Genomic DNA, 10,152 nt, shown 5'->3' with positions numbered 1-10,152 from the left:
CTAGTGCATTAATTTTTAATTTTATAAAATTATAAAAGACATTTTGTAAACCGCATGTCGAAATTCAGATCCGTTTTCATTGTTGTAACCCTCACGACGTGCTTTTCAAAAGTAGATCCCGCATGGTGATATTTCGACGAACTAGTCTTCCTGCGAACTAAACATCAATGTGTGTGCAACTAGTCTACATTGCCGCGTCAACTGAGCATATGTGTGTGCCAATAGTCCTGCCAACTAAACATCAACGTGTCTGCAACTAGACTACATTGCGGCGGCAAATGAGCATATGTGTGTGTCAATAGTCCTGCCAATTAAACATCAATATATGTGCAACTAGACTTCATTGCCGCGCCAACTAAGTACACGTGTGTGTAACTAGTCTTGCCAACTAAATATCAATGTGTGTGCAAGTAGACTACATTGTCGCGCCAAATTAGCATATGTGTATGCCAATAGTCTTGCCAACTAAACATCAAAGTTGTCATGGTTGCTAGACTGCAATCTCATAGGAAGTTGAATCATGCAGATCCAAAAACTGATTTTACAAAAAGTTGCACGATGTACTACTAAAGTTGCACAATACAGTACTAAAGCTGCACCATATAGCACCAAAGTTGGCATCAAAATTTTTTTATCGAAACATACTCATGCGGGATCTAGTTTCAAAGATCTCGTCGCAAGAGTTCCAGCAGTGAAAACGGATCTAAATTTCGACGCGCGGTTTGAAAGATATGACTTTTTAAAATTTAAAACTCTGAAATGAATATGCGTGGATCCGTTCAGTTCGAAATGGAGTAATCAGTGTGAACGTGTTTAATGCTAACAGCCACATGCATTAGAAGACGAAAAAATTAACAGTCACATGCATGCGAAACGCGGCCGCTCCATTCAACCAAATAGTGCGTATGCACTTTTTAGATTTTAGGAACTTTTTCCGCGAAAACAGCTTCCGCGCTGGTGCATTCGTGGGCCGGCCCACTTGGCTTTGCTGTAGGCGCCGGTTGACGTTCGCGGCGCCGAACTGAATACGAGCTCCCCAACTTTCGTCATGTTACACGTTTTTTCAACTTTCGCCCTCGCTTCGCCACTCCTTACACATTTTTTTCATCGGATTTGCCTATTTCTGACGGCAGCCTGATTCTGCACGACGGCTGCTGGTTTCTGCCCTATGTTGGACCTGTATTTCCTCACAAATAGATGACCAGTATATGATATCAGTGTAAGTTATTATTGACATTGCACCCAATCAAATATTACACACATTGTCTAAGCTACACAGACCCTTCAGATGAAATTACAAAGGATACAAAGTAGCCCGGGCAGCGTGTAACGAAGAACGTTAAAAATGAATCCTGAGAAGCAAGAGCGTCGCGATACTGATTGTCGCTAGGAGCTCAGCAAAACCCTAAGAATGCCCATGTGGATCTTACTCCAAGAGATCTCATCATGCATCCTCACCACCGATGAATTCTCATGGCGAATTCAGGAAAACCCGAAGGATGCTCGAGCAGGTCCTACAGCTAAAGATCTCATCCTGCATCCTTGCCACCAATGAATTCTCCGGTAGCATCCCAAGGCCTAGCTTCGAAAGATTTCCCGATCATACTCCTCTTCTTGTTTACTGTCCCGTCGTCACGCGCGTACTCGGGGAAATAGTCCAGGAAAGATTTACTTCCAAGAGAATACACTCCTTCGAACAGGAACTCCGTCACCAAATCCTGAATATCAAAGCAATAAGTAACTCTGCAAATAACATGAATTGGGTGTGTGTAAATAACTAAATATAGTGAATATCGCAGGAAGAGAAACCTTGGCATGGCTTTCACCAATCAACTTCTTCAGAAGTGGAAACCCAGGATCCTACCCATAGACAAGGCACGACATTAGTGGAAGATGCTCTGTGGCAGCTGCTTTAACAAATGATAATATCTAATGGCAGTCCTAATTTGGCGCAAGTAACAGTGTAATGACAAATAGTCAATGAATATAACTTTCTCCGCATGGGTTTTATGAAAAATACAAACCTTTTCAGCCCTCCATGTGAGATATCTATGTTGCGCTTCTCTGTTACGAACAACTTTCGTTGTGTCATTCTCTTCAGTTGCTTGATCCGTTAACTGAAGCCAAACCTGCGTCATCAGAAACATGAGAAAACAGAGCATGATACTTGAAATTGCATGTCTGGCACAACAGTTCAGAAATTTAATAAAGCAATCGTGAATACCTTATAGTAATCCAGCAAAGCTGAATATAGAACATGATGGTTGCGTTCAGTGGGCTCAAATATAGTCCAGATCACGATTGGAGAGAAGAATCTCAGAGATTCGCTCGTAATCTTGCCACCCCATGGCAGAAGCTGCATTTTCTCTAAATAAAGATAACACTCTATGTATAAAGCTAATAGAAAAAGACTGGGGTAATGCATTTGGGTGAAGGATAAGATCCAAGTACCTCACTATACTTCTGCATAAGGGGCATCAAATTCCTGTAGTATTTATCTTTGTAATCCTTGTCTTCAGTTATATCGTATAGCGGATTGAGGTCCCTGCAAGTAATTCAAATAGTTCTTTCAGGCCATTATTCATATTCTAGTTTAACCATAGTAAATAAGTCTTGAATGGCATACATATCATGGCACTTACAAGACAACGATACTCTGTGCAGGAGTCGTAAAAGCGTTGGCACAAAATATAGGAAGATCGTATTCAGGTTCAGAGAAAGCAGCAAAGTCGAGAACCTGCATGGGCATATGCATTATAAGTATAGCTTGGTGGACATAAGCCTCGATAAATGAAATCCTCAAGGACACTCCCTTGTCCCTTCAGTCATAAACTGAGTGATGAAACAGAGATAAGAGATTTCCAAAGGAAAATATCACCACTGATTCGACTGTACGATATTCATAGAACAAATGAAACCTGTAATATTATGGAACTTCAGATGTAATCAGATAGAACAAATTAAAGCTGTAATATTCAGATATAATCAACTTCACATGTACACCCATCTTTCAGTTCATAGCCTTCTGGGATAGTTGTTGGAGGGTTTTGGACAAGTGAACTTGGAGATGAAGTACCTGAACCGAGTTTTTCTTCTCAACTGTCAAGCTGCGAAGCAGTCTGATCTTGGGGGCACTGAAGGAGAGAGCGTCCAAAACAGCAGCATCGTCGTTGGCTCGTATGAGCCTGAACTTTTCCTGGGAGCATGACACAGGACAAAATCATCTTCTGTAATGACAAATGTGACTGGCGTCAGCCGACATCACAGGATACCTACACTTTAAGATGTTCTAGATGGACAATTGCATAAAAAAAATGCCTATACCAGACTCGGAGACTGACCCTCAACGGCTTAACTAGTCAATAATTATAAGTATATCTGAAGAAATAAGGCTCGTGCTTGGGGTCATTGTTTACAGGAGATCCTGGGCGTCAGACAAAGACCAAGCACCGAAATTCAGCCGGCACTAGTGCGACATCACAACAGTACTGATTTTGCTTCTCTGTTATAGACTGAATTTTCAGTTAGCAGGCGCATCTGAATTCGTGGAGCTAACGGGCTAGCATCGACACCTGTATGAAGTTACAGCTTTGCTAGTCACCTCGAGCAGACAGAGCATGCTCGCCAGCGCAGCGTGAACCGAACCAGGACATTGCAAGGTGGCAAGGAAAGAGGAACAGGGAGCTCAGCAAGGCGAGCAAGGGAAGGGAAGCAGTAGGACATGAACCAACCTGCGAGGGGTGGGGTGTGAGGGCGGTGCGGAGGCGGGTCTGCTCCAGCGCGGTGCGGACGAACCTCTGGTACGACGAGCCGGCGCCCAGCACTCCGGCGCCGCCGCCGCCGCTCATCCCCTCTGCTCCTTCCCCTCCCAGCCCAGTTGCTACAGTCCACTGCGGTGTGCGAGGCATGGATGAGAGGGGAGAGGCGAGGACACGTGGGAGGGATTCCCCATCGATCCATCCATCCAACCAACCAACCCATGCTGCACGCATCTTGATGTAATAATGCAGTTTCTTTTTTCCCAAAGAAGAAAGCAACTTGCAGAAACTTGGCCACTTGCTAGTACTACGTCAGGTTACAAATAACACATAGCCCCGCAGTAGACCCTAATTGTAACAGGATCCTTGTTGCAAGAGCATCTTGGCCAAGCCCATTGCCGTTGCAACAGGATCCTTGTTGCAAAAAGCATTGTAAAATTTGCGGAGCACGCACCATTGATGGTGGGTGGGGAGCTCGCGGTATAAATGAAGGGAGTCAGGAGGAGGAGGGCAAGAGAGGGGGACAAGCTTGATGAGCTCCGGGTATATTTGGGGGTAGCAAAGACCAACTCTTATGCCTGTCCCCGGTCTGAATCAGAGGAGGAGAGATCAGGGAAGACACCTGCAACAGTTCATGGCGGTCGATGCTATAAGAGCGGGGTGGTGAATGACAAAGGCTTGTTGCAAAGGGTGTGCTGGGAGAGGAGAGGGATAGCTGGAGGGAAGAGGAAGCTTCACATTGATCTTCCCCACGGGGGCACGTGACGCCCCAAGGAGATGGACGTAGTTTTGTTTTCAGTCAGGTGATTTGAAGCGCTGTCGTGTAAATAAACACACATTTAAGCAGGTATAAAATGTAAGACGGTTTTTATTGCCTATGCAAACAAAAAAAAGTCTTACATTTCGGTACAAAGGAAGTAGATCACATGAGGCGGAACCAAATCTTCTTGCCTAGGAGTATTCTGCTTAGGGAGAGCGCAGTTCCACCACCGGCCAGCGGGATGCTGCAACCACTACAACAATGTTATCTGTCCATTTCCAAGGGAATATTCCCTGCTTTCCTCATCACTCGCTAGGCCATGTTCCATCGCTGCTTACACCATTAGTCCATTACCATTACTATAGTATACTAAACTCTGAAGAATTATGCTCTACGATACGATCAGTAAGAATGTCTTGACACTCAAGAATATAATCCGATCGAGTATGTTGGTCACTGGGCAGAAACATTCAGGTTCTGGATTCTCGCTTTAAACAAGTGCAAGTGCCGCTTCTCCCGTGTTTGAGTATGCTCCACTATGCTCGGCAAGCGTACATGGCTCGTTCGAAACTTAAAACCGAAGAACCTTTGTACTGGCATCTATTCCGGAAGGCAAAGCGCATCACAAGTTCAGAAAATACCGGACAGGAAAAATGCATCCCAAAGTTCAGGTTCAGAGAGAGCAGCAAAGTCAAGAACCTCCATGGGCATCAGCAGATATAATTATAGGAGTCCTACACTTTCAGGCATTCTAGACAATGGACAATTGCATACAAAATCTCTATACGTAGGAGCATGTTTCTTTGTTCGCCAGACACTTACTTACACGGCGGTGGCCGAGAGTGATGTCTGAACTCTCACTAGTCAATAATATGTCTGTTTATTCGTCTGTCGTTTCAGATGACAGAATAGCAGCATTCACATTGGAGATGAACCAAACCGAGAATCATAGGCTAAAACTCACGTCACAAACCAACTAACAGCAGCCAGTCTGAAGAAATTAGGCTTATGCTTAATTCGCAAAAACAAAGAAAAAAAAAGGCTTGTGCTTGCTAGCTGATGATGTATTGTGTGTTGTTTTCAGAGCCTTTTGTAATGGATGCCATAACTTTCTCTGCTGGCTGTTGGTACTTAGCTTTCATCGCGTGTTTAACACTGATGTGGATTCATTTTCTCCTAAAAATAAGGCCCGTACTCGGGGTCATTGTTTACGAGAGATTCCTTCAGACTCCAGACACCAGGCACCAAAATTCAGCAGATAACCAAAATAAAAAATAAAAAAATCAGCAGGTAGCAGCGAGACCTGGCACACTCCGCTCCACCTGATGCTGCTACCCACAGCGGTGCAAGCAGAGCATATGGTTGAGTGAGACGGGCGGAGCGGGGCGAAGCAGGTGCAGGTGTAGAGCCGGGCCGGGCCGGGTAACTGGCCCAGTACAAGCAGCACGCATCTCAGCGCAATGCATCTTTTCTTAGTGGTACGTTATTTGTTTTTTTCCCTGCTTATATGCTTAATCCACTTACAGCAGTCTGCGGATTAGAATAAAACTGTGAAGCGCGAGACCAAATCTTGCAGCTATTCTTCTGCTACTAGCCAGATAAACTACTAGGAATGAGGTACTTGGAGAGAAGTTCCACCACCGGCCCCCCGCTGTGATGCTGCAATCAATCATTGCGGCATTGTTTACCACAGTTTGATCAGCAGCTGCCCCTTTCCTCGAGAATATTCCCGGCCTCGCTCCACTGTCAGTGGCTGCGAGCCCATGTTCCAAGCTTGATGCTAACACTACTGACAAAATAATCTCAAAGATATATATATTTCCCAGATCGGTAAGAATGTTTCGACACTGAGCACCAGGTTAGGACAAGACTATTCGGAGGGTTCTGGTCCTGGAATCTCTCGGTTAAAAAAATGCAAGTGCTGGGTTTACTAGTGCCCCACTATGCTTGGGCTGGCGTGCAGCACCCGTTTGGAAGCACGAGGCACAGGGATTCCAAATCGGAGTGGCATCCTGCAAAGGCACTGTAGAAATTTCCACCCTCGAACAAAGTCTATGCGAGTGCAGTCGTGCATTGTACTACGCCTGATGTGTAGCGCACGCAGTACATATATTTCAACAGCAAAAAAAAGAGTAGTCTGAACCCACAAGACGAAGACCCTCTTGGACGCAACTGAAAACCCAAACAAGAAGACGAGCTGAACCGACGGGCGAAGAATTATATGGCGCCGCAGTTTCCAGGTTATGAGCGTCCATACGTCCAGATTCCCAACAGAAACACAGATCCAGACATCCAAATCATGATTTCTGGTCCTCAGACGTCACCACCCACAGCTCACAAACGCGTGAAAAGAGGTTGAAACCGAAAGCAGAGATGACAAGAACAATATGGCAAAAGAGTCGATTAACCGGCAACCTCACCAATTCCATTATATCTCAGATCTTTAGATAATCGCGAGACAATTATTCGCGAGAGATTTCTGGTTATTACGTACTCGGCACCACCAAGAAGACAAAGAAACAAAGAATCTACTAACGCACGTACGCTCTAATGCCCGCCCTTTAATCCTTGAATTATGTACACTTAATTCCCACTTAATCTGCACCGCACGCGAGAGGAAGGAGCGAGGAAGGCGTGGACGAAATCAATCTGTCCGCGGACGACGACGGATTGAATCCAAGAAGAGGGAGGACGGATCAGGCCATCTTGGCGGCGAAGCCGGCGGCCATCATGACCTTGAACTCGTCGAAGGAGATGAGGCCGTCGCCGTTCTTGTCGACGCCCTCGATCATGCGCCGGCACTGCTGCACCGTGGCCTTCTCGCCGAGGCCGTGGAGCACGTGCGCCAGCTCCGCGGCCGAGATGTCGCCGCTGCCGTCCGCGTCGAACACCTTGAAGGCGAGCCGCAGGTCCTCCTCGTCGTCGCCGGGCGCCGTGGCGTTGAGCGCCGCGAACTCCTCCAGGCTGATGAAGCCGTCGCCGTCCGCGTCCGCCTCGGCCATCATGCGGGTCAGCTCGTCCTCGGTGGCCGCGTGGCCCAGGCTCTCGAACAGGGCGGCCAGCTCCGGCCGCGAGATCCGGCCGTCGCCGTTGGCGTCGAACTTGCGGAAGACCCGCTCCATCTCCTCCTCCGCCGACCGCGCCGGGGACCCGATGGCCTGCCGGCTCACCTCCTGCTGCTCCTCCCGAGGAGGAGTCGTCGGCGGCGACGCGGAGCGCGACTTGGAGGAGGAGCGGCGGCGGAACAGGGCCGGCATCTTCATCTTGCCCATCGCCGTCGACGTCTACTTAGCGGCGCTAGCAACGAGGAAACTCTTCTTGGCTTCGGTTCGCTCGATTCGATCGATGGCGTGCTCTGCGGTGGTTGCAGGTTGGTTCCAGAGGGAGACGTGGTGTATTTATAGACAGAGGAGGAGGAGCCACCATTGGAGGGAGGAAGGAGCGGAGGAAGGTGCGCGTGGTCTCTGACGGTGGGCCCCGTCGCGGACAGTGAGAGGGGAGGCCCGGTCCCGCACGCGTCAATTCCATCGCGGCTAACCGTATTACGCCAACGGCCGTGATGACCGTGTCCACGACTCATCCCCTTCTTGTGTTGCGGAATTCTTTTCTGATCCGCACGGCCGCACGGTAGATGCACAGGGCCAAGGTAGGTCTCTTTCGCCGCGCCGGCGAGTCACTCCCCTCTGCAACTTAACTCCGGCGAAAGTTTCAAAATGAAAAAAAGAACTGACTCCGGCGAATGTTGGTCCTCGTCTCGACCCATGACCGGCGAGCACGCTCGGTCCATGGCCGATAGTTTGCCACGCTTCATTTGTGGTTTCGTACATCGACACATAGCCAATAGTTTCTTTTTTTTTTTTTGAGAAAGACATAGCCAATAGTTTGCCACGCTTCATTCGTGGCAATCCACAAACTAGATGGATAAATTAGTCAACACAAGTGCGGCAACATTTGAGTAAAATGTGAGGGTAGCATGTCAATAATATTCCTTCAAAAAAACATGCTAGATGACTTGCAGCCGCGTACGTCAAATCTGACCCCACAAATGTTCGTTTCCACGACCCGGATACCTCAATTATGAATCCTCAAATCCATACAATTTTCTTCTTAATGAACACACATATCTCGTGTTGGTTACTTGAGAGAAGAATCTGACACATTTGCGGAAAAGTTTAGCGCGAAGAAATGAACATGTTGTTACGCTTCTTGCTCGGACATTCCTAGGTACCACACGTCACATTTATTATGGTATGTTAGAGCATCTACAACCACGCATCAAAAACTGGGCCTCTCTACAGCTATGAACAATGCCCGATCATCCCTCGAATGTCCGCGTCCACATCCATATCCCCTATATCCACCCCCTGAATTCCATGCAATACATACAATGTGAATAACACAATGTAGATCGACATATACATAGTATTCACATCTAGGACCAGACATAGAAAATTTTAAATTAACAAGTTCGACATATCTACATTAAAAAATATGGTAGCAAACTAAGAGGGGATGTCGGGTACCATTGCCTCCTCGCCGGACCCTTCCCTTAGCGTCTCCGGAGGCGGAGCCATTCCCCTACCAGAGGGGATGCCAGAGAGACGTCGGGCGGCGCAGGCTTGCTCCTTGGCAAGGTGCAGGCTCTCGTCTCATCGGCGGCCTTCTTCTGAGTGAAGCACTCGGACTCCTCGATGGCTAGCCGCATTGAAGCGACAACTTTGCGGCGGCGAGCGTCCATCTTGACCAAGATGAAGGATCGGTGGAGCCCTTCGTCGAGGAGCTTCTCCTACGAGTCTGAGGGCACCTAGACGGCCTTGGTCTGGTACGACCCACATCCGGAATGGCTTGATGTGGACTTTGCCGCTCTTTGTCGGGCGTAGCGAGGCGCCCTTCCCTCCGATTGTTGTGGCGCGGACGACACATGCTGGTAGTGCAGGCACGAGCACCCACTGCCGGCCCGGGGTTGGGGAAGCAGCTTCCGAAGGGGACGACCACGAAGCTCGACATGTCGGGGCCGAATGAGACGGGTTGACATGGTCGACTGCCCATCTTGCCCACTATCGAGGATGGGCAATGTCTAGCCGCGATAGAGGATGGGCAATGCAGAGCATGAGCTCCTCGTCTTCTAGGGCTTCGCTTCCATAGTCCTTGTTCAAGAGCCCGTCCCAGTGGATGGAGCCCGATTCACTGTTGCAGCCGGGCATGCTGGAGGGAGGGGAGAAAATAGGCAGTGGAATCGGAGCCATCGATATTCGAGAAGAGTGGACTGCTAGGCATTGGTCCGAGGCGGGGTAGGCTAGCGAGGACGGGATCCGATATGGCTGTCGCATCCCGACTACCCTGCATATGGGCTAGGTATGCGGGGTACCGGACAGCTCGAACGTATAGGGACGGTTTGAGGGGTCCGGTTGAGTGGCCAAATCGTGACTGGGTAGTGAACCAAAACATATTCAAACATTATACCAGTGGATTCACATGTGGGATGTGGCATATACTCCCTCTGTCTCGTAATGTAAGATATTTTTTTAAACTACACTAGTGACAAAAAACGTCTTATATTATAGGATAGAGGGAGTAGCTCATATTTTGCTTGCCCAGTTAAGATGTCTTTTTAAAATTTCCCGCAAAAAATGT

At 48.0% G+C, this 10,152-nt stretch overlaps 2 protein-coding genes across 2 annotated transcripts; both read right to left on the bottom strand.

The window, feature by feature from the left end:
• Nucleotides 1-1,194: 1,194 nt before the first annotated feature.
• On the bottom strand, nt 1,195-3,921 carry LOC119270459 (phytochromobilin:ferredoxin oxidoreductase, chloroplastic-like). Its single transcript, XM_037552466.1, has 8 exons — nt 3,732-3,921; nt 3,077-3,196; nt 2,643-2,737; nt 2,452-2,545; nt 2,225-2,356; nt 2,025-2,129; nt 1,810-1,860; nt 1,195-1,718 (listed from the first exon to the last, which is right to left on the bottom strand). The coding sequence occupies exons 1-8, from the start codon at nt 3,906-3,908 to the stop codon at nt 1,530-1,532; spliced, it is 963 nt and encodes a 320-aa protein (XP_037408363.1). The 5' UTR covers nt 3,909-3,921; the 3' UTR covers nt 1,195-1,529.
• Nucleotides 3,922-6,921: 3,000 nt separating this feature from the next.
• LOC119270458 (probable calcium-binding protein CML10) lies at nt 6,922-7,904 on the bottom strand. Its single transcript, XM_037552465.1, has one exon. It carries the CDS (start codon nt 7,788-7,790, stop codon nt 7,215-7,217), a length of 576 nt encoding a protein of 191 aa, XP_037408362.1. The 5' UTR covers nt 7,791-7,904; the 3' UTR covers nt 6,922-7,214.
• Nucleotides 7,905-10,152: the final 2,248 nt, after the last annotated feature.

This window comes from Triticum dicoccoides, chromosome 3A (assembly GCF_002162155.2).
Source record: "Triticum dicoccoides isolate Atlit2015 ecotype Zavitan chromosome 3A, WEW_v2.0, whole genome shotgun sequence".
Lineage (NCBI taxonomy): Eukaryota > Viridiplantae > Streptophyta > Magnoliopsida > Poales > Poaceae > Triticum > Triticum dicoccoides.
This window is presented reverse-complemented; position numbering and strand designations above follow the sequence as displayed.